The sequence below is a fragment of the Cantharellus anzutake genome, assembly GCF_015039405.1.
Source record: "Cantharellus anzutake strain C23 chromosome Unknown EI90scaffold_11, whole genome shotgun sequence".
In the NCBI taxonomy this organism is placed as follows: domain Eukaryota; kingdom Fungi; phylum Basidiomycota; class Agaricomycetes; order Cantharellales; family Hydnaceae; genus Cantharellus; species Cantharellus anzutake.
The window spans coordinates 21,717-47,121 of NW_024066961.1; the positions used below are offsets into that span (position 1 = coordinate 21,717).

At 49.0% G+C, this 25,405-nt stretch overlaps 10 protein-coding genes across 10 annotated transcripts; 3 read left to right on the top strand and 7 right to left on the bottom strand.

Annotated features, from left to right (window-relative positions):
* Positions 1–498: 498 nt before the first annotated feature.
* Positions 499–2,367, bottom strand: EI90DRAFT_3152483 (uncharacterized protein). Its single transcript, XM_039065792.1, has 10 exons — positions 1,864–2,367; positions 1,621–1,747; positions 1,512–1,560; positions 1,445–1,457; positions 1,297–1,379; positions 1,139–1,234; positions 1,046–1,082; positions 828–987; positions 748–771; positions 499–682 (listed from the first exon to the last, which is right to left on the bottom strand). The coding sequence occupies exons 1-10, from the start codon at positions 2,102–2,104 to the stop codon at positions 580–582; spliced, it is 933 nt and encodes a 310-aa protein (XP_038919061.1). The 5' UTR covers positions 2,105–2,367; the 3' UTR covers positions 499–579.
* Positions 2,368–2,430: 63 nt separating this feature from the next.
* EI90DRAFT_3045028 (uncharacterized protein) lies at positions 2,431–2,727 on the top strand. The gene has a single exon (XM_039059380.1). It carries the CDS (start codon positions 2,447–2,449, stop codon positions 2,642–2,644), a length of 198 nt encoding a protein of 65 aa, XP_038919062.1. The 5' UTR covers positions 2,431–2,446; the 3' UTR covers positions 2,645–2,727.
* Positions 2,728–4,483: 1,756 nt separating this feature from the next.
* On the bottom strand, positions 4,484–6,026 carry EI90DRAFT_3045034 (NmrA-domain-containing protein). The gene is made up of 9 exons (XM_039059381.1): positions 5,768–6,026; positions 5,526–5,649; positions 5,414–5,469; positions 5,203–5,285; positions 5,047–5,142; positions 4,954–4,990; positions 4,738–4,897; positions 4,658–4,681; positions 4,484–4,600 (listed from the first exon to the last, which is right to left on the bottom strand). Exons 1-9 carry the CDS (start codon positions 6,006–6,008, stop codon positions 4,495–4,497), a joined length of 927 nt encoding a protein of 308 aa, XP_038919063.1. The 5' UTR covers positions 6,009–6,026; the 3' UTR covers positions 4,484–4,494.
* A 1,625-nt stretch (positions 6,027–7,651) lies between these two features.
* Positions 7,652–9,506, bottom strand: EI90DRAFT_3152485 (uncharacterized protein; the record flags this gene model as incomplete). Its single annotated transcript, XM_039065793.1, has 11 exons — positions 7,652–7,964; positions 8,021–8,044; positions 8,101–8,260; positions 8,310–8,346; positions 8,400–8,495; positions 8,556–8,638; positions 8,700–8,712; positions 8,768–8,816; positions 8,869–8,992; positions 9,025–9,048; positions 9,110–9,506. 11 exons carry the CDS (start codon positions 9,504–9,506, stop codon positions 7,859–7,861), a joined length of 1,113 nt encoding a protein of 370 aa, XP_038919064.1. The 3' UTR covers positions 7,652–7,858.
* A 141-nt stretch (positions 9,507–9,647) lies between these two features.
* On the bottom strand, positions 9,648–10,763 carry EI90DRAFT_151569 (uncharacterized protein). Its single transcript, XM_039051860.1, has 2 exons — positions 10,089–10,763; positions 9,648–10,028 (listed from the first exon to the last, which is right to left on the bottom strand). Exons 1-2 carry the CDS (start codon positions 10,616–10,618, stop codon positions 9,899–9,901), a joined length of 660 nt encoding a protein of 219 aa, XP_038919065.1. The 5' UTR covers positions 10,619–10,763; the 3' UTR covers positions 9,648–9,898.
* Positions 10,764–11,544: 781 nt separating this feature from the next.
* On the bottom strand, positions 11,545–12,525 carry EI90DRAFT_151211 (uncharacterized protein). The gene has a single exon (XM_039051858.1). The coding sequence runs from the start codon at positions 12,377–12,379 to the stop codon at positions 11,750–11,752; it is 630 nt and encodes a 209-aa protein (XP_038919066.1). The 5' UTR covers positions 12,380–12,525; the 3' UTR covers positions 11,545–11,749.
* Positions 12,526–14,745: 2,220 nt separating this feature from the next.
* On the bottom strand, positions 14,746–16,234 carry EI90DRAFT_3014066 (NmrA-domain-containing protein; the record flags this gene model as incomplete). The annotated part of the gene is made up of 10 exons (XM_039056738.1): positions 14,746–14,851; positions 14,906–14,929; positions 14,983–15,142; positions 15,199–15,235; positions 15,289–15,384; positions 15,436–15,518; positions 15,581–15,593; positions 15,645–15,693; positions 15,748–15,871; positions 15,994–16,234. 10 exons carry the CDS (start codon positions 16,232–16,234, stop codon positions 14,746–14,748), a joined length of 933 nt encoding a protein of 310 aa, XP_038919067.1.
* A 4,323-nt stretch (positions 16,235–20,557) lies between these two features.
* Positions 20,558–21,622, top strand: EI90DRAFT_3045069 (uncharacterized protein). Its single transcript, XM_039059382.1, has one exon. The coding sequence runs from the start codon at positions 20,585–20,587 to the stop codon at positions 21,584–21,586; it is 1,002 nt and encodes a 333-aa protein (XP_038919068.1). The 5' UTR covers positions 20,558–20,584; the 3' UTR covers positions 21,587–21,622.
* Positions 21,623–21,735: 113 nt separating this feature from the next.
* On the bottom strand, positions 21,736–23,091 carry EI90DRAFT_3045073 (ubiquinol-cytochrome C chaperone-domain-containing protein). Its single transcript, XM_039059383.1, has 4 exons — positions 22,868–23,091; positions 22,427–22,806; positions 22,046–22,352; positions 21,736–21,994 (listed from the first exon to the last, which is right to left on the bottom strand). The coding sequence occupies exons 1-3, from the start codon at positions 22,890–22,892 to the stop codon at positions 22,047–22,049; spliced, it is 711 nt and encodes a 236-aa protein (XP_038919069.1). The 5' UTR covers positions 22,893–23,091; the 3' UTR covers positions 21,736–21,994; position 22,046.
* Positions 23,092–23,448: 357 nt separating this feature from the next.
* On the top strand, positions 23,449–25,398 carry EI90DRAFT_3045075 (UV radiation resistance protein and autophagy-related subunit 14-domain-containing protein). The gene is made up of 3 exons (XM_039059384.1): positions 23,449–23,605; positions 23,664–23,851; positions 23,902–25,398. The coding sequence occupies exons 1-3, from the start codon at positions 23,535–23,537 to the stop codon at positions 25,320–25,322; spliced, it is 1,680 nt and encodes a 559-aa protein (XP_038919070.1). The 5' UTR covers positions 23,449–23,534; the 3' UTR covers positions 25,323–25,398.
* The last annotated feature ends 7 nt before the right edge of the window (positions 25,399–25,405 follow it).

Below are 25,405 nucleotides of genomic sequence, written 5' to 3' on the forward strand. Positions count from 1 at the left end.
GGATTGTCAGGGCCACAGGTGCCAGTGTGTGTACAGAGAATTGCCATCGAGCAGCCGTGACGTGAGGTGCATCATTATCATTCTTGTCAAATCCACATTAATTATGTAGGATTTCCATATTCGTTCTTGCAACTACCTTCTGTGTGCGAAAACAGGGACCAGCCTCTTACCAACCGATAATTTTCGCGATGACCCTACAGCCGTTAGAGGGCTCCGCATGTCTGCGTATGTGTCCGCACGGTGTTCTCGGTTACAAGAGGCCGTGTGAAATTTGCAGAGCAAAGCTCTGGAAATGAACTGGCGCCATTGATCAAGGGAATGAGAAAAGGTGCGAACGTCTCCATACTGCATACCGTAGCTTGCTGGTCCCGATCCCCGCTCTTGGAACTCTCAGAGAGGCGACGGTTGAAAGGATACTAGGTCGGTGCACTGAGTCAGGGTTGTCAAATTGCACGCAATAGCCTACATTCAAGTTTATTGTTTCAATGTTTGTGATTACATTCCGAGCCTGGAGTAGAGTTTCCCGACAACTAACAGTGAACCGTTCCAATACTCGTGCCATCATGCGTACTAAGCTCACTAAGAAAGTATGGCTTTGATGGCCTCATCCCTCTCGACATATTGCTCAAAGTTAGCAGCATTCGGGTTGGCTCGCTTCGAGAGTTCCGCATCTCGGATCAATCTGGTGTGGAAGGGCTGGTTCAGACAAGGCAACGCTCTCAAATTCTAAAAGAAAAAAAACCTTACCCTCCTTCGACAATGAACTTGTTGCTGCATTTGGCATTAGGTAAATTTGCAGACTGCAGATCATAGAGGTCTTCACTCACTTCAACCATAACCCATCCCCAAGTGCATCGTGAAACTCTTTACTGTGGAACTGCTCGCTCGTGACTTTGTTCAGAACGACATTTTTCGTCGTCTTCCCTTTTAGAACCTCTGCAATTTCCTCTGCTGTATTCGTACTTCCATAAGCGTCAACTCTCTTGCCTGTAAACACCGACGAAAAAGGTCAGCTACAAATTAGTAACATTCCGTGCCGACGTACCAATCCATTCATCTGGGTTTTTGAGGATATTCTTGACCTGTGGAACGATTATTCAGATAAAGGAATGCACCATAAAACAGTAATGTGATCTACCCATTCTCCAGTCTCGGTCGGATCATAAAAAGGAATTGGTACGTCGTAAGGAAGTGGGGCTTTAACATTGATGGTGTCTCCATCCTTTTTCAACCACTGAAACCAAACAATTCCGTCAAAAATCGGTGAAGTAACAATGCGAACGTGCTAAGACGCACCCCAAACTTCGTTATGTTGCTGAAATAGGGAGACGTAAACAGGAATGTCGTGGGGACCTCCTTCGTCTGGATGTATTTGTCCACTGCACATCGGACGGTGTTCATGGATAGATTTCAGGTGAACGAAGAGAATATATAGGAACTGTACCATTAGCTTTACTCTGATAACAAAACACATAAGAAAATTGTCAGAGCTGAAGTTGTATTTTACGTACGACGAAGTGATATACGTGGACGCCGGAGGGCGAAGTGTTTTCCAGCGTGCTGAGCACCATCCGATTAGATACACGAGACGCATACTCGGAATACTGCCTTCAATCGTACCTCCAAACCAGATGCTTGATTCCTTCCGCTTCGGATGCGTCAACGATATTCTTCCCATGTTGGGTCTCATGATCGCGGGCTCCGGCATGATTATACTTCTCGACACCAAGAAACAGAGTGGCGTCTGGTAGCCATTAGACGATCAGCGACATTTCTCATCACTCATGCAGTTGCTCACAGTCTGGCATGCAATATGGATTGGGTCAGTGGAACACATATTGACCGTATCCACCGCAGACTCACCAGTAACACCAAAAACGCCGTATGCGCCTCTGAAGGCCTTTTTAAGCGACTCGACATCCTCGAGATCGGCAGAAACGACCTCGACTCCGGCCGCTTTGAGCTTCGTGGCTGCGTCTCCGTTTACGTTGCGAGTAAGGGCTCGAATGGCAAAGGTCCCGTCCGCTAGGAGAGAACGAACTACGCTGCCTCCTTGCACTCCAGTGCTTCCGATGACAGCAATAATCTTCTTGTCACTAGACATGATTAAACGAGTAAAGAGGTTGAATCAAAGTAGGACTATGAAGGGAGGTGTTCGATGGAACCGCCCCTCTTATACCTTGAATCCTCACGCTTATGTCAGATATACAAGTTGGGCGAATTCGTTGTAAGTACAGCGGCGTCACGCCACAAAGAACAAATTCGGATGTGCCTGGATTACTCATTCTTGCACGATGTCTGGCGCAATAGACTCGCGTCAATCCAACATGCATGTGAATAGATGACCTGTCAGACCAAAAGGCTTTCCGATTGGTTCGGGACCAAGATGTTTAGGTAATCATCCACATGATTTGATTGATTCTGTCAACCGTCCACAAGGATCGCGATGTCGTATGACCCAATCTCGCCCCAATTCCCTACATATCAATATTGGAGATGTGCTCCACGTGAACTGCGCGGCCTTCTAGAGGTTCTGAACACTATTCGTATCCGCCCTTGGCGTTTCCCTCTTGGAATGATAGGGGTTGGTCCCATTTCAATGTATTTCCCTTCACGTATCATCCTACCCAGTGCTGTGCTGTAGGCTTCTGCTAGTCAGTAATTCGTGCAGGGCGCGCTGAGTGGCGCGATTAAGGGAAAATCCGCATCATTGTACACCACATTTCTCCTTGGTGGCTAATACGCCCTCAGCCAGGGCCGGCCGTCGAAGTTTCAATGGTGCCAGCCGTGACGATAGATTTTTTCTAGTGACCCGGGCGCATCCTTATATATATGCTTTGTCATACAATAGTTTTGCACATAGGGGCCTCATTGTGTAGAAGTAGTATGTCGCGTCAGTGTTGATCAATAACCTTATCAGCGTTCAGAATTGACATATTTATATAACTGCACTGCTTTCCGGCCATGGGGTATCTACTATATATAAAGAGCGCGGACACGCTCCACGAATCGCGAACGCCGATTGGTTGGAGCGAGGTCTCACACACTCTCATTGGATGAAGGCGCTTACTTCAGCTCCCATTTGGGATGCACTCGCTTAGCTCATCGCCCCTTTAGGGCTCTTCCTCACCCATTTTGGTTCTGCTTGCTTAGCTCATCACCGATGTGGGATCCGGTCGCTTAAGTCATCGCCTGTTTGGGGCCAGCCAGCTAGCTTATCTCATCTCCGGTTGTGTTTGAGTTTCCTGACCGGCCCACATGCGTCATCTATCTCATCGATGCGCACTTCTTCACATGCCGCTCCAACCTCTTCACCTAATCTGTTGTCTAGAATGCGACATCGCAATGATGCGACTATCGATCCTGATTGACGACGACAAGCCCAGCAATCATTGGATAAGTGTGTCGACCAAGGTATAACCTGGTCGTTAGGTGACGTGTCAAATGAAAGAAAACAAAGTCAAAGTGTCAATGAGCACGGGTGTCACTAATCCAATAGTAGTTGGATGGAAGGTAAAAAACTTGGCCGCATTCATCGTGAACAAATCGATGTCAAAACATACCACTTAGCCGAAAGAAAGCCGATCTGTTCTGAACACGCACAGGAGACTCTCCAACACCGATGAAAGTCAATCGAATTCCATCTCGAATCCGTCATAACTCGAGGTCAAGGCTAAAACCTTAAAGAGCGAGGCTTCAGCCAATCAGAGAGCGAGAAAACGGTGGTCCAGCTGAAAAAAAGAACACAGCCGTAGGTTCGCCTGATCTTGTCTTCTTCTTACTAACTCTCAAGCTATTATAAGGCTCCCGGTAAAACCGGTTATCGTATACGTCGCGACCCGTAATCCGGAGCCATCTTCTCTCCGGCCCGAAGGGGAGATTACTCCGGACTACATAGCTGCAACTCACGCCGATGCATTCCTTTATAAGCAGGCTACCAGCCTCTTAGAAAGCCCATGACTTTGCCGGTGGAGGGAAGTCATCAGGTCCAAATTTGTCTCCTCTTCAAGCCGCCTCGACTCGATGGGAAACTTCGGACCGGCTTCGTTTCTTTTCCGGAAGGTCTCCTCCTTGAGCCACAATCATTTCTGAAGCGCGCAACCTTTCGATCCACTTGACGAAGTGTCTTCTCCGAGCGAATTTGGAGATATGGACTTCAGTTCTGATGCTGTCCTCGACAGTAGCGTGGTATCTAACTCTGCACGTCCTGCTATGAATACTGAGAAAAATCAAAGGAAACGACCATAAGTCCATAGGACACACTCCATAGTCGGTTTCGACAAACATGTCGCACTGCTGTCCCCGGATTCCCGTTCTCAGAGCGGCGACGGGTGAAAGGATGTCAGTGCGCTGAGTTGGGTTGTCAAACTGCGCGCAGTAGCCTAGTTTATTGGCCCGACGTTTGTGATTACAGTTCAGTCATTCCAAGGCGTACAGCCACCCTGAATTAGATTTCCGGAAAACTAACGGACAACCATTCCAACATATGTAAGCTCACGAAGAAAGGAATGCTTTGATGGCTTCATCCCTCTCGACAAATTGCTCAAGGTTGGAACCATTTGGGTTGGCTCGCTTCGAGAGTTCCGCATCTCGGACCAATCTGGAGTGCAGAGCTGATTCAGAGAAGACATGCGTCCTTGGACCCTAACAATCTTACCCTCCATCAACAATGTACTTGTTGCTGCAGTTGGCATTAAGTAAATTTGCAGCTTGCAGATCATAAAGGTTTTCACTTACTTCAACCAGAGCTCATCGCCAAGTGCATCGTGAAACTCTTTACTGTTGAATTGCTCGTGCGTGACTTTGTTCAGAACGACATTTTTCGCCGTCTTCTTCTTTAGAGCCTCTGCAATTTCCACTGCTGTGTTCGAACCTCCGTAAGCGTCAGCTCTCTTGCCTGTAACCACCGAAAGGTCAGAATCATCTGCGATCGGTACACTCCGAATCACATACCGATCCATTCATCTGGGTTTTTAAAGATATTCTTGACCTATGGAACAGTTATTCGTATAGAGCAACGTGCCATAACAGTAATGATGTGAATACCCATTCTCCAGTCGCGGTCGCTTCATAAAAAGGAACCGGTACGTCGTAAGGAAGTGGGACATTAACATTGATGGTATCCCCTTCCTTCTTCAACCACTGGGACCACAAAGTTCGGTCAAAAATCGGTGAAGTTGCTGCGAACATGTAAACACGTACCCCAAACTTCGTTATGTTGTTGAAGTAGGGAGACGTAAACAGGAATGTCGTGGGAACCTTCTTCGTCTGGATGTGTTTGTCCACTGCATATCGGACGTTGTTCATGGATAAATTCCAAGTAAATGAAGAGAATATATATGAACTGCACCATTGGCTTTGCTCTGATAAAAAAACACATAAGGAACTTGTGAGAACGGATGTTGTGTTTTACGTACGACGAAGTGATATACGTGGACGCCGCCGTCGCGCGAAGTGTCGTCCAGCGTGCTGAGCACCACCCAATTAGATGCGCGAGATGCACACACGGATTAATACGTTCATACCTCCAAACTAGATGTTTGGTTCCTTCCGCTTCGGCGGCATCAACGATATTCTTCCCAAGTTGGGTCTCATGATCGCGGGATTTGGCTTGATCAAACTTCTCGACGCCAACATATAGAGCAAAGACTGACAGCCACAATCAAAAACGCTTCACATTGCTCATTCAGTCGCTTACAGTCTGACATGCAACAGATCGGTTAGTTGGATACCCTTGATCGATCATCATAATGGCCATATCCCTCACCAGTAACGCCAAAAACGCCATATGCGCCTCTGAAAGCCTTTTTGAGCGACTCGACATCCTCGAGATCGGCAGAGACGACTTCGGCTCCAGCGGCTTTGAGCTTCGTGGCTGCGTCCCCGTTTGCGTTGCGGGTAAGGGCTCGAACAGCAAAGGTTCCGTCCGCGAGGAGAGAACGAACCACACTCCCCCCTTGCAACCCAGTGCTTCCGACAACAGCAATAATCTTCTTGCCGCTAGACATGATCCAATAGGTAAAGAGGTTGAATCAAAGTAGGACTCTGGAGTCTGGAAGGTGTGCATGGAGCTAGTGCCCCTCTTCTTATACCTCGAATCCTCACGCTTATGTCATCATACTCGAGATAACTCAGCCTCTATGTCTACAATGGCCTCCCGCCCCATCTAACATGCATGTGAATAGATGACCTGTCAAGACCAAGGCCTTTATAGAAGCTGGTCACCTGAAAGGCCGATTGCGATGTTTAGGTAATCATTCACATGATTTAGTTCTGTCATCTGGTCGACTCGACTCGAATGATAATGCACATGTCGAAACTCCACTCCCCCCACATATCAATGGCGATGTGCTCCGTGTGAATGGTGCGGCCATCTGGAGGTTCTGGTTTCTATTCGCATCTCTAGGACTGCTATTCCAATAAGTAGAGGCTGGTCACCTAGGATGATATCCCTTCACGAATCCCCTTCTTTTATGCACAAGGTGCGCTGAATGGCGCCATGAAGAACAGAAGGAAAAAAAACGTCATTACGTACCACCTTTCTCCCCGGTGGCCAACGGGCTCTCACCACCGGCAGTGCCCACCGCAGCCCAATCAACGATGAATTTTTCTGGTGATCTGATATGCTTTGTCATACAATTGTTTTGCACCCAGGAGTCGTCCCATCGTGTAGAAGTGATACGGTGCGTCACTGCTGCGGAGAACTACATCATCAGGATGCATATCCTTATCAGCGTTCAGAATTGCCATATCATACGTCTGCACCGCATTGCCTAGCTCGGCTATAGCCTTCTGCGGCATCTTCTCATGAATCCACAAACTAATGATGAGATAAGGAGAAGTCGAGCCTCTCCACATGAAGAAAAAAGCGGGTGCGAAGGAAGCTGTCGTACTAAGGACGCCCGTCTGCGGGAGAAACCGTTTATCGGAGTGCTTCGTGACCGATAATATTGGGTCTCCCCGGCCTCCGGCTGGATATGCGTCTAGTTCACGGTGGGGGAAGCCATCAGATTCAAAGAGTCTCTTCGAACCAAGGGCCGTAGCTTCGATTCGACTTCACTTCGTGTGGCTTCAGGGATTATTGTCACCATTGGTCGGTCAAAGATGCGGAAAAGCGCAACCATTCCCCTTGAAGTGGCACGTCCGAGCGGACTTGGGGTACGGACTGTACTCCCATCAGTTCTTCGACATTAGCGTGGCATTTAATTTCTCATGTCCTGCTATGAATACTGAGAGGGATCGAGGCTAGTTTCAAGCTCTAGAAACACTGGCATCAATCAGCTGTTGTTCGAGTATCCATCAGGAAAACCTGACCGAGTTCTCAGGTGCTCCGTATGCACGGAGCTCCTGGAAGGTCTGTCCGATCTTCCTGATATTAGGAGGCCGGGCTGACAGCGCCCGGATCTACTGTCTCGCTCAGCGCTCAACAGTCAACTGTATTTAGTGTTACCAATGACAGCCGTCGGGGCAACAGGTGTGCTTCCGCATGTTCCCCGGTCCGGCAGGCGTTGCAGTCGGGTTATATCCCATATGACAGCAACAGTCATTCCCTGCACAGTCCTGGAATCCCTACCTTGAACCGCAGGAGCTCGATCCGGTAGGGTGCTAAATGGCATGCGTCAGAGATTGTGAACTATAGGGCAGGTTCCATAGTTGATCTTAACAACCGTTTCCATTCTCAAGACTTTCAAGGGCAGCGGCTGAAAGGATGTCCGTAGGTCGGTGCACTGAGCCAAGTCATTAAAGTGCACGCGATATAGCCTCATTGGCCCAATGTTTGTGATTACAGTTCAGTCATTCCGAGGCGTGCAGCCACCTGGACTTCGATTCCGGAAAACAACTCCCGCCATATGTGAGCTCACGAAGAAAGCAGGGCCTTGATAGCTTCATCCCTCTCGACAAATTGCTCAAAGTTAGAAGCATTCGGGTTAATTCGATTCGAGAGTTCCGCATCTCGGACCAATCTAGAGTTCAGGGCTGGTCAGGGAAGGCATGCGCCCTCAAACTCTAGAAATCTTACCCTCCTTCGACAATGTACTTGTTGCTGCAGTTGACATTAAGTAAATTTGCAGATTGCAGATCATAGAGGCCTTCACTTACTTCAACCAGATCTCATCGCCAATTGCATCGTGGAACTCTTTGCTATGGAACTGCTCGTGCGTGACTTTGTTCAGAACGACATTTTTCGCCGTCTTCCTCTTTAGAACCTCTGCAATTTCCTCTGCTGTGTTCAAACTTCCATAAGCTTCAGCCCTCTTGCCTGTAAAAGGTCAGAATCGTCTGCAATTGGTGCATTCCGAGCCACATACCGATCCATTCATCTGGGTTTTTAAGGATATTCTTGACCTGTGGAACGATCATTCGTATGAAGTAGTGCACCATGATAATGATGCAAATACCCATTCCCCAGTCGCGGTCGCCTCATACCAAGGGACTGGTACGTCGTAAGGAAGTGGGACATCAACTTTGATGGTGTCTCCTTCCTTCTTCAACCACTAGGACCAGAAAGTTCTGTCGAAATCCTGTGAAGTTAATACGGACGTGCAAACACGCACCCCAAAGTTGACCAGGTTATTGAAGTAGACAGACGTAAACAGCGTTGTGGTGGGAACCTTTTTCGTCTGGATATATTTGTCCACTGCATATCGGACGGTACGTGTTCATGGACGGATCTCAAGTACGTAATGAAGAGAATATACCATTGGCTTTGCCCTGTTAATAAAATGACGTAAGAAAATGGTCAGAGTGGATATTTGTGTTTACGTACGATGAAGTGATATACGTGTACACCGGAGCTCGAAGTGTCGTCCAGCGTGCTGAGGACCATCCAGTTAGATGCACGAGTGCATATGCGGGTCACCTTCATACCTCCAAACCAGATGCTTGATTCCTTCCGCCTCGGCGGCGTCAACGATATTCTTCCCATGTTGGGTCTCATGATCGCGGGATTTGGCCTGATCAAGCTTCTCGACACCAAAATACAGAGCAAAAACTGGTAGCCACCGACGATCAGTAACATCTCACATTGTTCAAGCAGTTGCTCACAGTCTGGCGTGCAATGGATTGGTCAGTGGAATACCTATTAATTAATAACAATCGTAACTCTCACCAGTAACACCAAAAACACCATATGCGCCCCTGAAAGCCTTTTTGAGCGACTCGACGTCCTCGAGATCGGCAGAGACGACCTCAGCTCCGGCCGCTTTGAGCTTCGTAGCTGCGTCTCCGTTTACGTTGCGGGTAAGGGCTCGAACAGCGAAGGTTCCGTCCGCGAGGAGAGAACGAACCACGCTTCCCCCTTGCAATCCAGTGCTTCCGATGACAGTAATGATTTTCTTATCACTAGACATGATCGGGTCGTTGGGGGTAGAGAAGTCAGGTTCACTGGGAGATTGAGGCTGATATATTACCTTGAGAATGTCCCAGGCATGATGATATTTTACTTTCCTTTTCCAGAAAAGCTGATCCGAATGGGGATAGATTTTCGAAGCAGTCGGTTGGCGCATCTTGCCCCACCTTGCCAGATTGGAGGACCGATAGGAATTCAGCACGCAATTGACGGGTTACTCAGCCATCAGCTGATCTCGTTGACGCGTCCCAACTCAGCATGGATTTGGGTCACTCGGCGATCTTGCTAATTTCCAGCTAGTCAGTTCTCGCTATCAAAAATAAACTTGCGCATCGTTGCAAGCCTTCCCGCGCTCGTTGTTGTTTGTTGTTCCCTGGAATGATACGCAACTATCAGACACCTCGTACCCAGTCTTTGGTGCGCGGCTATCTGGCTGTACGCCACGGATCGTACAGCCACTTGGGGGCTCATAACAAAATATACTCGGCCAGCTCTCTCGTCACAGGTTGTAAGAGTCTTGGTATTTGGCTGGTTCAGAGGGAGTAAACTTTAAGGAAAAAAAAAACCTTTCACGTACCTGAAGCGGTAACTACTCGCTAGTACCGTTCTGAGAGTTGGCGCAAAACAGAGTGTATGTAACAGAGCAGAATGATAAACCCATGCGCGTAAGGAATTGTCACTATTATGGATAAGAGTTGCAGATTTTTCAGGCAGATTTTAGGCGACAAGTTGGGCTAACTGGGTGGATATGACATCGTAAGTGAAAGCCACTCCGCTTCCGAGATGCACTACCGCTATTCCTATATTCCTGCGTGTTTGTGCCGTATGAATAGCTTCAGCCTGGCGTGCTGCGCTCCCAGTCGGTGACCTGTTCTCATGATGGAGAGACTTGCGTTCGCTTAAGAGATTCTGCAACGTTCTCTCCTGCGAGCTTCCGATAGCCATTGCGACAGCTAGGTCTGTCTTTCGAATCCGTTTGTGGACTAAACTGCTGCTAACCTGTAATGATATGCCGTTTGTGCTGAGCTTGGTCACAGGTCGAGTAAGTGGCGGGCTCGAGGAAGCCGAAGAGCTGGTGGACAGGGTGAGCTCGCCAGTGAGGTTCTCGATGGCTTGGGTGACGCGCATGTCAACAAGCGTATAATTAGCACGCATCTCAACAAACTGAAACTCCGGGCTGGGCACGAACACCTGGTCATAGACTGGGTGTGTTGTAGACCTGTATCCCCAATCCATCAACGCTTTCAACTCCATGGAGGTCACCGTCATGGTGAAGTGTAATGGCTGCCCCTATGATCAAGCTCCGTGTCGTCATTTCTGATACCCACAAAAGCTTTGGGCTCGTCGGACGACACGATTTCCTGGCAGAAGTTTGTCATCGACAGAAATAGCAGGAGAAATGAGTTTCCATGCATATTTCACGCGACAACGCCACAAAATCAGTCACCGACATAGAGCGTACCACCGCCGGGCAACCACCAGTCATCGATAAAAAAGGTTCCAGCGATCAGGGTTTAATATACTTCCCTGAAACCATTCGCTCGTGGTCCCGTATTCCATTACGATACCACTGTGAAGTCAGTCCTCATTGCGCCCGAAGATGGTTGTCTCTTCGGAAATCTGACATGATTGTGCACCGCCCAAGCAACTTCCAATTTTTCCGCTTTGGCGATAGGCTTTTCAAACTCATCCCTGCCATGAAGACAAGATGTGGCGTCTTTGCAGAAGTCGTCGAACGATTGGTAGAGTCTTTCCACGCCTTCCGTGGTGGGAAGCCCGCCATTAGTGCATCGGATGGAATCTCCCCGCGCGATAGCAACTTGGGCGAGCCTATCCACGTCAGCCGAGCTGCGTCTGATATAATAGGTTCCAATACCGATCTCGAGCTCGCGGACCGGGATGTTTTCCCACCTGGATCGATTGGCAATGATCTGAGGTTGGAGTTTGTGCCTAAGTGCCTCAAGGTTTGGAGCCGTGGCATCGAGAATCATGGAACGTGCCAAACATCAGTTTAAGGTCTTCAACGATTCAGAGCGCTTTTATCTTCTGATCTCGCTGCAACGGGTGCATCTTCGATCCTTTCCATGGTTGCGACCGTTCCCACAAGGCGCTCTTGTGTCTGTGATGAGATTGTCATGAGTGAGCGGCATGGCAGGCGAGTTGGTGTCGGGCGAAACAACATAGATTTTAGAGAGACACAGCACGGATTGACGATGAACAAATCCTGGAACATTGTGCAAGCTGGTGCTCTCTTCTCGGGGCTATCACATTCCCGACAACTCACCCAAGGCAGTCTCGACGCACGACGCGCAGTTCTAGAGTCCCAGCAGTGTGAGAAAGGTTCCAAATGCAACCATGGCGTGAACACGTCCGGTCAAGTGGAAACAGGGAGGTTTCTAATTATGGCGAAGAGCATTGGGTGTGCGATTCCCAAGCGATTTCCATTTTCTTGATGTTTAACAAACGGTCCGCAAGCTCGGTAAAATATTGCATTGTACAGGAGGAATTGCGTTGTCGAGGCCACTTGCGTGGTGTCTTGCCATTTTTGCAGCACTGAAGTGATACGGGTATCACACCATTGTGAGTTATAGCATGTGTTTTGTGTGCTGAGGTTTCTTTGTAGCTCGAATTCTGTTTTTGGTTTCGCCTGAATCGGTCAATGAGTCTGGCCTCATACAAGCACTGGGGTTCCAAGCGAGTGAGACATAGCAAGTGCAGAACAAATGAAAACATAGCTCCGGGTATGGAATTTCCATTCCTCATACTCTCCTCCCTCACGATATATATTACCGCACATAAGAAATGAAAGAAGTGTGAAGATCTCATGAGGGATTTAGAATCAATAAAATTAATCCCGGTTACTTTCCTTCGCAGGGTAAGGTACAAAATCCGAGGGGCCGAAGGCCGGTGAATCGATGAAACGGGAGGGTGTGTAAAATGAAAGTTCACCCAGAGTGTATTGAGAAGAATATGAATAATAGAGGAAATAGAGTCAATGGACCCCCAAGGCCTGCAAAGGCCTCTCCTCATTCCGGGGTGCAGAGAACTATGCAATTCCAAAAATGGGCCCCAATCGTGTTACCTGGGAATCCAGCAGCGTGGGTGGGGGGCGGCCTCAATTGAGGCAGTTTGTCCGGCGGAGGGACGACAAGGTCCACGGTGAGAAAGTGATGCATCATTCCCCTTGTGTCGGAGAAAGAGAAGGGGCTTTCCAACTCTGAGCTCATAGGAATCGTATGAGGCACCTTGGAGTTGGCCTGCTATTAACCGATAAGGGGAGAAGGGTTGGAGCCCCCTAATCCATTAGACCCAGTAAGGGTCAATGCGTTGCATAGCTCTGAGAGCCGGGCTCATCAGGAGCCAACTGTCCTCAATTGGGGCTGGAGACGGTGAAGGGCACGTTTCCTGTGTCAGTCCTAAGCCAAGGCAGTGGCCTCGTAGGAGCCACTGGCTGGTGAGAGCATGGGCTCAAAAAGCCCCTTATTCCAGTCGGAACGTAGCGTGGAGACGGCGGTAGATACCGTCTCTAGTCTCCAAGAATGAGAGGGTGTGGTAGGAGCCCAGATAGGTTTGGCAGGCCCCATAAATGCTGGAGCGCCAGACGCTTCAGTGAAATGGCACTCAGCAAATGCTGAGGAACCATGATTTCGGTATAGAACCAGCGGACAGGGTGTCGTACGGATTGTCTCTAGCCTCTCAGGATGAGAGGAAATAGTAGGATCATAGGTTTGACAGACCCAGAAGTTGTCGAAGCGCTGCGCGCTTCAGCGAGCTAGCACTAAGCAGAGACTGAGCGGCCATTATTCCGGCGTAAACCAGTCGGGAGGCAGTCATGTGGACCGTCCAAAGCCTCTCAGAGTGAGAGGAGCGCCCAGAAAGGACGGGCATCTGGACTGGACGAGAAGTCGGGTCTCCAGCACCCGACCTTTCGCCCCCATCCCCACCCCTTGCGGAGCCAGGGCATCAGGCCCTTGCGCGCCAGCGGGTTGCTTGTTAAACCAAGCAACCCACCCATTCAAACCCGAGCAAGTCAGGATTCTGCTCATTGCTCCGAGCGGACCATGCTCATAACCTGAAGTGCACCCACTCACACCCGAGTGGGCCCTGCCGACTAGAATGCTGATAAAATGCTCACACAACCACGCGCACGCAAGTCAACAGTATAACCTGTTGAGCTTAAAAACGTGTAAATGCTTCAGACCTAGGCAGCCTCTACCTCAGGCCTCTGGCTATAATTCAAGAGGAGTGAAGAAAAAAAGAAAGAAAGAAAGAGATCCTTTCCCACACTCACGTGGGTATATATATACATAGCAAACGCGCAACAAATGAAAACATTCCCCGGGTGCCAGCGTCGACGCGTTCGCGTTATCTATAATTTATAAATATAGAGGCTGGCATCCTGCCTACCTTTGGGCGTATTCCTTACGCCATAGCTGTGCTGTACTCAGCGGAGTCGATCTGTTATCTGTTGGGCAACATGTCTTTGCCTCTATTTGTGTCGAACATGATCTGTCGAACGATGCCAACCAAACACATCACGCATAGAAAGTCCCCCCTCATGTACGCTATGGTGTGTCGATGGGACAGCCGCACTGCCACGTCATCGCGAGGCCGCGGTAGATTCATCATCATCAACCCGAGGTCGCGCCTATCTAATACTACGAAGTCATAGAAGCTGGAGTCCTGCGCCCCCCCTTCCAACATTGATATGATCGAGACAGGTTTCTCTCATCTTAGTATCATGGCATTCGCATTTATTTTAGCCGCTCATTGTGATTCGAGATTAAAGGTCGATCTAGACTTACTGTGTCTTTCGATACCATTTAGGTTCCTCTTAAACTGCTATCATTGATCTATTACCGTGTTGTGAATGTTTCAGTCTTGCAGAAGGTGAAGGGGATTATAGATGCCTTCGGCAAACGTCGGTTGTTCCCGTTCCTTCTGTCTCATTCCGTTGGTGTCATGTTGTGGTTTTGCTCTTCTGCTATATAATGTCTATCTGTTCTACACTGCTTTCAATCTGCTGCTGCTGCTGCCTTGGTTTATGTACTTGTCTTTTCAGTTTCTTTGTGCTTACTCTGTCGATGTAATTCTCTATACCCCGATCTGGCCAGCTGGCTCAGGTCACTTGCGTGCCAGTCAATTCTGAAGTCTTGGTGCTTGTCAGGGCTGTCTCCACGCTACGACGCCACTGCATGAACCACCTCCACAAGAATACAAGTTGCCCGATTATGTTCAACTCCTTCGCCACTTGTAATAATGTTCTTACCGAGCAAGTACACGAGTACATTCTGGGGTTAGAGTTAGGATTAGCTAAGACATATCGCAATGTCACGGCCACCACCAAGACTAAAATCTAACAGATACTCCTTCCAATCTTCCCTTCCTACATAAAATTAAGAAGAAAGTATGGCATTAAGGGCCTCATCCTTCTCGACAAATCGCTCCAGGTCGGAAGCATTTGGGTTGGCTCGTTTCGAGAGCTCCGCATCTCGGATCAATCTAGAGCCATGACTGATTTAGAGGAGGCGTATATCTTCAAAGAAAAAATCTTACCCTCTGTCGACAATGTACTTGTTGCTGGAGTTGGAATTAAGTTTTCAGATTCCGGGGTTATGCAAGTCATCACTTACTTCAGCCAAAGCTCATCGCCGATTGCATCATGGTACTCCTTGCTGTGGAACTGCTCATACGTGACTTTGTTCAGAACAACAATTTTCCCTGTTTTCTTTCTGATAACCTCCACAATTTCTTCTGGTGTATTTAAGCTTCCAAAGGTATCGGCCCTCTTGCCTGTAAGCATGGAGAAATTAGCGTCATCTGCGATTGATACATTCCCGGCCACGTACCAATCCATTCATCCGGGTTTTTGAGGATATTATTGACCTGTGAGATGGTTATTCGTATAAAGCAATACACTATATCAGCGATGCAAATACCCATTCTCCAGTCTCATTCCCATCATATAAAGGAATCGGCACGTCGAAAGGAATTGGGATATCTGCTTGGAAAGTATCTCCTTCCTTCTTCAGCCACTAGAGCCAGAAGGTTTAAGTCAAAAACAGTGGGAGTGTGCAAATACGCACACCATATTTGGTCAAATTATTGAAGTAGACGCTTGTAAACAAGATTGTCGCGGGAAATTTCTTCGTCTTGATGTATTTCTCCACTATGCATCAGATGGTGTTCAAGGACGGATTCCGAATAATGAAGAGGACATATGAACCGTACCAGCGGCTTTGCTCTGTCAATGTCGCAACATAAGATAGTGCAAGTGGACATCATGTTTACATACCACCCAATGATATACGTGCAGATTTACGTTCGAAGTATCGTCCAGGGTACTAAACGCCATCCAATTAGAAGTGCAAATTAAAAAATGCAGACTATGATCGCACCTCCAGACCAGGTGCTTGATCCCTTCCGCTTCGGAGGCGTCGACAATATTCTTCCCAAGTTGGGTCTCATGATCGCGGGCTTTCGCCTGATCGAACTGGTCAGCACCAAGGTACAGTGCCCAAACTGATAGCCATTGACAATCAGCAACAGTTCACATTGCTCGTACGACTGTGCCCTCACAATCTGGGACGCAACAGATCAGTCAGCAGGATTATCTTTGATCGATGATAAACAGCATCCCTCACCAGTAACACCAAAAACGCCATATGCGCCTTTGAAAGCTTTTTTGAGCGACTCGACATCCTCGAGATCGGCAGCGACAACCTCAGCTCCGGCCACTTTGAGTTTTGCAGCAGCTTCTCCATTTATGTTGCGGGTGAGGGCTCGAACGGCAAAGGTTCCGTCTGCGAGGAGAGAACGGGCTACGCTACCTCCTTGCAATCCAGTGCTTCCGATGACAGCAATAATTTTCTTATCACTAGACATGACTAGATGGTTGAAGGGTAGAGGGGCTAAATAAGAGGTCACCTAGGAGAGGAATGGGTGGAGACTGGGGCTTATATACCATTGAGCCAGGGATGCGTCCACGGTCATCTTATCGTACTTTCCTCTTCTAGAAAGGCCGCTGGTTGAGATACCGAACAGGATAGCTTAGTAAGTTGGCACATCTTGCCCCATTGCTTTAATCAGCCGATTGGGATTCGACACGCTGTCGGTAAGTTGTCTTACAGCTCTGACGCGTCGTTCAGCCATTGGCTGATCGCGTCAAACGCATTTCAGCCCAGCGATCCAGCTCTATCTGTGATGCCTAGATTCATGCCCAATCTGTTCTTCGCTTGATATTGGGAATACAATAGGTCTTGCAGGCCTGGGAATTGCCGATGATTGACATTGACTTGCGCATTTCTACGTCATCAAGCATGTCCAGAGATTACCGAGCCGAGCGCTTAGCAGATTCCGATGCGCACGCATAGGGCTGCGCTAGGGCACGGACGCGGATATTCCCGACGCCCCCGTCCGCCCGGAAATTCATGACAATGTAATCCATGCCGGTAGTTGCGCTATTACCACATACACTACATTCCATAGGGCATCACCGAGTAAGCACCCGTTGGGGTTGTCCTCGCATCAAAAACGACCATCGATAATATTGATTTTCCAAGAAAATCCGGTTATCGGTGTGCTTCGTAATCGTTGATCCGGAGTGGTTTGCTCTTACGGTGTCCAAAGCCCCCCCCCCCCCCAGCCACTATGAAGTGCGGGAATGAAGTACTTGCGCTGTATTCAGCGATGACATTCATGGTGAAGGAAGCCATCAGATTTCACACAAGGTCGCCTCCGAGACAAGGACTACCTCAATTCATCCCACATCGACTTCATGGCGGTTTCATCTTCGGAAGATGTGGCTTCTAGACGGATTGTTATCATCAGTCATGGATGCGACAAAGCGTGACCGTTCTCCTCGAAACAGTCGCGCCACCAGGGCGGAAATCGCTCAATGCGCTGGCCACAACCCTAGTAAGAAGCCGACAAGGATTGGGTATCGGGAATTCTGATTTAACCAGAGGCCCCTTGCTAGGGCCGTTGGTAAACAGATCAAGCGTCTAGCGATAGGGACTACTCCCTAGAGCAAGCTCCCGCTGCGGTCTCAGACTACAAGCCCGCCACCAGCCTCCGAAAAGAGTCCAGCTAATGAGCAAAGCGGACCGGTGGTCCTTTGTGCCTGGCACTCGACTGCAAAAGGCAGAAACACTGGATGAAATTGGTGCCATTCCTGGGAATGATAGGCAATCCTGCCCGCCTGTTCCAATCCGATCAGACGAATCGTCGACGCATCCTACACGTGTCCAATCTACAGCTATGATGGCAAGTCCAGGGCCAACATTAAAAGAAGAGAACGTTGCTTCAGTATCGATTCTTGTTTAACAATCACTCTTTGATACCGTACGAAAGAAGTACAGGAAACGATGTCTGAACACAAAGGGAACAAGCAGGGCGAGGTTTTATATTTGTTCAGAGGAAACACGAGGCAAACGCGAGCGAGGGGAGAATCGAGGCGAAGCGAATCAAAGGGGTGCAAGACTTTAATCGAATCACGCGAGATACCCAGTATTCTCGGTAACATTTGCAAAGCAAAGAACGTGCGTACAATATCTGGCGATCGAGGCGGCCGCATCGTAGTTCGATGACACATTTTGCACAAAAGCTGACTCCGAGTAGTATGATTATAGCGCAGCTCCTGGGAGATCATTACAAGCCTGCCGCTAGAGATTCCATGTATGATTGAAAAGCTGCTCAGGTCCCTGATTTAATGCGGCAGAACGGTCCGCAGTGACAGCGTGCGCAATCGATTATGTTGATTGTGTCAGTGCACACCCTCGGGGACACAGATCTTTGGCCTTCCATTAGTGACGAGATTTAGTCTACGATTGCCACGATCTGATCGAGGAGATAAAGATGTCGAGAATTATCTGACCTCGTGCTGATCAATCCGCAGGAGGCGGATATCTCGACTGCATCTCCAACCAGCTTCGCAAAATAATACCGCTAGGGGGCACTACGGATCGCGGTTGTAGAACCCTGAAATATCGGATTTCGTCCGGTGGGTTTCCTTCAATAAAACGGCCACCGCCCCTATCTTCCTTCATCACCGCTGTCAAGATTCAGTGAAGGCTGCGTCGTGAAATAAAGGGGCTATTCACCATATACAAATGGCCTGCGCAAGGATAGAATTTGACCTTAATGCCAACTCGCCCATTTTGAGAGCGAGGTCATCATTGTGGCTATCGTTACGAAATAGACGTGAAGACGCAATGTCTGGAAGCCTCAGGGTTGCAATCCGAGTCCGCCGGCATTACGGGACGGATTTTATAGCGGCCAGGTGTGCTACTCAGGTCAACTTGCCCAAAATGTAATGTATAGTTAGATCAGCACTGGTTAGAGCATAGGTTCTAATGCTCACAGTGGCCTTCCAATGCGGCAAAGACGCATGCACAGTGCGACCTGCGGGCCTCCGAGTCAGAGAAAACCTGACATTCCAATCGAGGCTGAGCAGCCTAGTACAAGGTCACCCTCAGCTGAGCTTCATTGATTAATTTCAATGAATGCGCCTAACTCGAAACTCTGGAGCTTTTTTTGCGGGTCGGAGCCCAGGGATTTGCCTCAAGGCTGTGTCGAAAAACTGCATGACTTGCTTCTGCTCCTCCGACGCCATTGACGCGCGTAATTCACTTCACCCTGTAGCCTGACGTCAAATGTTGAGAGCGCGTAGAGGGTCACGTCAGCTGTCCCTAACGCGCTGCCATGTCGGGCACACGCGTTTTGGGACTTCTTTGGCCTGGGTACGCGCGATTTTGGCCCCACAACAACCTAATATCCAATAAGGGGCGTGGGGAATGCCTTTGATAAACTCAAGAATTCCGATGGACTTGCTGGCACACGTCTTCGAATCCGGACTGGATTGATATGAGGTCACCAAGTGGACATGCGAAGAACCAGGTGCGATCGGCACCTCTTCTGTTGTTGTACAGTACATGCGCGGATTCGAGGTACGGTCCGAACTGTGGCGTTTTGGCATGGTAGTAGCTTTCACTTTTGGCGCATAATGTGGTGTGATGTTCTACAGGGTTTGAATATTTTCCCGAACAGGGTTGTAGAAATAAGAATAAGTGGGCTTGAATAGCTTTCTTAGGTCTATGAGGTAGAGAAGCTGAACCTTGACCAAACGTAGTTTCTAGGGAAGTTCGATCGGCGAAGAGAGCCGCTCGATTGACTTACGCATTTATAGAGCTGGCCTTGAGGTAAGGGACGACTTCTTAATGTTTAAACACATAATCTGGGACATGACTGGAGTCCGACGCTGAGGATGTTGTGGTTCAGACATTTCATACATAATATTGTGCGTGAGTTTCATGCAATCCTCATCAACAACGTTCATTACTTCTCTAATGAAAAATGGCCTCAATGACCTATCATTGTTTAGCCACAATAGGCTGGATGGCAGCAACTATATTCCCAACCCTTCTCGAATAGCTAAGTACTGCCTTTTCTAATGTGCTCCCAGGGTTGGCTTCCCAGCTAGGGCTTCAGTGGTCTACCAGTCCGGCAGGCAGTCGACTGTATGCAAGATATATGGGTGCGGGCTCCACATTCAATAACACTTTTTTTTTTTTTGATCGATCTTGAATATAATATTTTGCATTGCAACATGACGTATTGACTGACACGTGGATCAACCTTCGAGCCGAGCTGACGTGCATAGCTTTGGGCGTAGCTTTGAGCTGCTTTTCTCTGGATCGTGAAGGGACTGTGCTAAGCGCTCAATCACCCTGTCCGCCTTGCTCACAGCGCTCAGTTTTTTGTCCGATGCATCGGCTTCTTCAGAACCATATTGAGTCCCAGACTTCCGTGGCTTGCGACTCGTTCTTTAGGTCTGTTCAGCTGACTCCGCATCAACACCCTTCATTTCACGGCCTTACAGAGTCCAAACAAATGTAGCCCCAGATTGGATTCTGTTCCATCACGTTGATGGCCCAGCCATCAACAACTTTGTGTCGAAGAATTCAAACCGCCTCGAGGCATTGTCACCTCATGCCTAATATGTGGAAAAGATTACCGGTGTGGCTCGCACCCCTCAATCTAATTTTCCCAATTGGTCTTTCTTGTAACCCTGATGATTCTCACCCATTTGGGGTTTTTGTTGTCCAGAACACTACAAAAAAGCCCGCTGAAGAATCGCCTGACTCGATTTTTTTCCCCTTAGCCTCTCCCACTCGTTTAACTGCCCACCACCCTTTACGGCCTCACGAACTTCTTACGAGTCTCACGACATCACCTATGCGACCTATCTCTGTGTTCCCAAGGCTTTTCGTGGGTGATGGTGTTGTGGAGGAGGATCCGTCAGAGTGGTTACGCGAAGTGCGCCTATTCAGCATCGGTCATGAGGAAGAGGACCAACTGAAGATATTTGAGCTCTGCCTTGCTCCAGGCAGTCCTGCAATGGCTTGGTTCGATTCCTTGGACTCGCGCTCGCGCGGCTCATTCAAAGGGCTGGTTTACGCGTTTCGAAAGGAATGGCCTTCGGTGCCGCATTTGCCGCTCCCGTCTTGGTTACCCCTAGATCGGCTCGAGCAATGTGTTTTGCGAGAGGAGGATCTTGGACGAGACGTTATAGAAGAGTCCACAGGCCTCATTCTTCCTTCCCACGTTGCATATGCCAGGCGAATTCGCCGACTGGCTGTTGCTGTGGACGTTGATGACCCACAAAACCCTCCTCAACCCAACCTGGTAGCTGATGCTCGTCGTCGCTTGCCAACTGCTTTGAGGGTTTGTGTGTCGAAGGGCATTAAGACATGGGATGCTTATGTTATGGCGGTGTGTGACATTAGTACCGCCGAAATCGCAAAGGTGGCGGCTAATATGGCACGCGAACGTCATGCCAATGGGCATCCTAATGGTACAACAAATGGGGCCGACCATCGTCCTCGCCCGGCTCACGCATACTCTGCGCCCACCACAAACGGTAGACAATATCCAAATGGTCACGCCAATGGCAACGGTTATCATGCGTCTTCCGATCTACCCGCGCCTCATATTGTCTACCAGGCTGATGAGGAAGGGGGAAGTTTCCCAGCAACTAACATCAACCCCCATATCACTTCCCCCACGGATCCCACTTTCCCTCGTAATGATTCTCCCTCGATGTATAGTGCCACTGGAGCAGCCCCGTACCATCGCGACACACCCTCCGCACCACCAATGGCATCTCGTTCTTGGCTGTCGACTAGTACACACCGATCCCCGCCTTCATCGACAGCTGGGGTATGGACACGAGGATAGATCACCCAGTCGTGTGGTATGAAGTCATCGGTACCTGAATGGGAAAATTTATCCTCGTGCATGCGCAGATAGTAGAGTGGGGGAGGCGTATCCGACTTACCTCATTCCCAATACCAACACATCGTACGAGACCCTTTCACGCCCCTATCCGAATTTTCTTTTTCCGCTTTCCGATCCTCGAATTCAAAATTCCCCATTGGTTTATGTGTTAATGAAGAAAGTACGAACGAAGAATGGAGTCTTTCAGCTGTTCTGTTTTCATTTACTTGTCGTTGGTCCCGAAAAAAAGGTCAACATTTAGATTAGCATGGGATTAACCAACTGTTGCCCATAGTTTTGGATAATGTGGTTTGCAATGAATGATAATATGGTGCCTTATAGAGATACACGAGTTGCATGCCTTGGATTCTGAATAGAAAGATAAGCCATCATTAGCCAGAACACTTGGAAATCACGAACCTCAAGGGTCATCCGGACGCCTTAGCGAGCTGCTTCCCTTTTGAGCGCCCAGGGCTTTCTGTGCCAAAGGGTTCCCGCCATCTTCAGGAGAAGAATACCCTAGAACGTCCGCATCCAGACCTAATAAGGCTCTTTCCTCCGATTCCATTTCAAAATCCCGTTCAATGGCGCGAATATAACTTTCAATGCTACCAAAGTAGCCCACGCGGCCGGCCATGACGTCGTCGTCTGATATGTTCTGCAAGCGAACCAGCTCCCCACGAATGTATGCCGTAAAGACATAAAGATGGAAAGGGAGGTCGACCAACTCGCCGATAGATAATGAGGGGGATCGGTGTCAGGGCCCGAATCAATGGCAATAGTGGGTGAGCCGTCTTGGACACCTCGTGCCGCCCCTTGTTTCCCTGGTCGCGCTATAACTTCCCCTTTGCCGTCCAAGCCCCTGGCTGCAAAAACGTTTCGCCACACGGCCCCACTGAGCTCAGCATCGGAGCCCACGAGTCCAAGGTCAAACGAAAGTCCTGCTCCGGACCACTGGTCCCGCATCTCGGTCATGTATCCTTTGATCACGCGCTCGGGGGCCTTGTGACTCAACGTATAGCGCATCCGGTGCTCAACATCGAGAAAGAAGTGATTAACAAGCTCCTGCACATATAGCCGGCCATGGGAAGGAGGGAGGGCTCGGTATCGTGCTGTGAGGAGCCAAACATGAAGGTTTGTTATTTGAAACCACGTCTGATATGTGGGCGGAAGTTTACACTCTGGGTAACGTGGGGAATTCATGGACGGAATCTAAAATCACAAATGTAAATGGGACGCCACCTTCGTGAAGGAACTTTGACTCCATCGTGTCGCGTTCGGCACATAGCGCGTATGGATTTCGCGTCTCACGGATCGCCGTAGAAGATTTGGTGTTGTAGCCAAGTAACCAAGCTAATCCTTTCACTAATGACACGAATGTTGGGGAATTCGACAGACGCTCAGGGGTGCGCGTTCTCGATGCCTCTAAGGGTTTCTGTTCCACAGACTTTATTGTTGAGTTTTTTGCCGGGGACGCAGGAGTAGAGTGATTCGACAATGAGGAGCCCTGGTTGAAGAGCTTTCGAGAGACCACTACATTCCTTATTGCTGAATTATACAAAGTGACTGGGCATGATCGTCGTCGTGCCGTATTCAGAATTGCGGAGCGAGCTGGTTGCATTTTCCAGCTGAAGTGTTCGTGGAACGGAAACTAGAGGATGTGTAGGATAGTTCTGGCGTCGGATAATCTTTCCAAGATCACCTATTTGTCCTAAATAGCAGTAGGTTACGTTCCAACGTATAAGCGCCGTTCTCAACCGGCTCAGGAGCCACTCAGGAGCGGCGCATGGGATGTGCGTGCGATTATTCAGACTCTCTGATCACGTGTACCACCTTAGCGCCGCGAGCTTGTCTCCTTCGACTCGGCCACTTGCACCTTTCAGCTACTCTCGGTTTATTGACATGTGGAATGTCAGCTATTTGTGCTAGTTGTCAGGCACACCAACGGAAGTTCTACTGCGTTGATTGCTTACGCAGCCAGTGAGTCACCTTCGTACTCACGAATGCGACCTCAAGCTCCTATCGGTTTTGTCTATAGTATCCATCGGATTCGCAATGCCACCCAACTCGCAGAAAATGAGCGCGATGTGCAGATAGATAAGGCTAAGCAGTCGCTCTCATTAATTGACCAACGGAGGATTATGTGTGCCAAAGTTTCCCGGCTGGAGGATGCCACTTCTGAGGCCAAACGATGGACTCAAGAGCTAAGGGGCGACATAGATGACGGTGAGGGAGCACTTCCTCTATTTTTTTTTCTCAAATTCAGTTTCTTGCAGTCCGGAGTCGTGTCATTCGCAAGCGCGACCAGCTGAGGAGACGACGCATTAATCTGGAGGCTGCTCGTGAAATTTCCGAGAAGACCTTAGGGAAACCCCCGTACCTTGCCGGAAAAGCGGATAGAATCCAGAACCTTAAGAAGTCTCTCTCTCATGCGCACGCGGCCCTTGCACGCTCCCGGCGCGTGTTAATTCGTGAACTGATCCAAGTCTTTGACATTGGGGAATATCAGCCTCCGCAAATTAGCAGCAAGCCTGCATCAATGAACACTCAAGCTGCTGCACAATTTGGCGTTGCTTCAGTCCTGGGAAGTTTTGGTCGTCGCACTCGTCTTTCCCTTCAATCGTCTCCGCTGTCACAATCGTTCCATCCGTCGTCCAAACCATCCGTGCTTACTGCGCTCGCAGCACCATCATCTTCTCCGGCTACCACTAGGTCCTCCACACCCTATGCCATTGCCAGTCTCCCTTTTCCCAGTGACCTTGTTGAGTCCCAACGTTTACCAGCCGAGCACATTCAAGCTACTATTCAACATCTCCTCCATTTCATCCAATTACTAGCATTCTACCTTGGCGTCAAGTTGCCATTCTACATTATATGGGATGGGGGCATAGAGGGTGTAGGACGACCCTGGATCCAGGCGACCAAGGGCGATGACGATGGTGGTTGGGCAAAGTTCACTGGGCCACATCCTTTGTTCTCTGCCGTGCCGAGTTCTCCTTCCCAATCCCCGACGTCTTCTGCCATTCAGACAGACCATTTTCCAGTGCCTCCAATTGTATTAGCTCAACACTCTTCAACGTTAACCTCTTCAAAATTGCCACCCTCGTTCACTACGGGCTTAGCAATGCTTCACTATAATATTGCCTACTTGCTGTTTACCCAAAGACTACCAAGCAGTCTGACATTTGGTTTACCGCCTGCCATTGGCCTTACATCCCACAAATCTCTGCCAAATAGGGGTGATGCAAATGCTAATACCGTAACTGATATACAGGCCGCTGTCCAACCATCGCCAACTCCACCAGATGCACTTCGGAACCTTGTGTCAATGTGCTTCTCTCCTCTGGAGTCCGTTGGGTTATATTCTCATTCTGCTCTTCGTCCACCGTACCGGCTTGGACCACCAACAACACCCCACACCGTCAAAGCTAAGTCGACACACTACCCAGCTGGCACTAATCCCCAACCTGTTTCAAGTGATGTCCAGCACGCAGGGACTGTGGGAAGCAAGGGCGAACGGGAACCATTCAGGGTAGACTTTGGTGATGTGCTAAGGTTAATGCATGGCTTCGTGGGGACAAGCGACGGCCTTTCAGCTGCTTCAAGAAACAAAAAGAGAGGGAAGTTTGCAGAGGAGAATGGGTGGGATCTTGTTGACATCGAAGAGGGGGAGGAGGGTCGAGACAAGCAAACGTAGATATATGCACACTTGCATTTGTATCATTATTCGGACATCTACATACTTAGCATAATAGAGAACTCTCAGTTTAGCGCCACTGC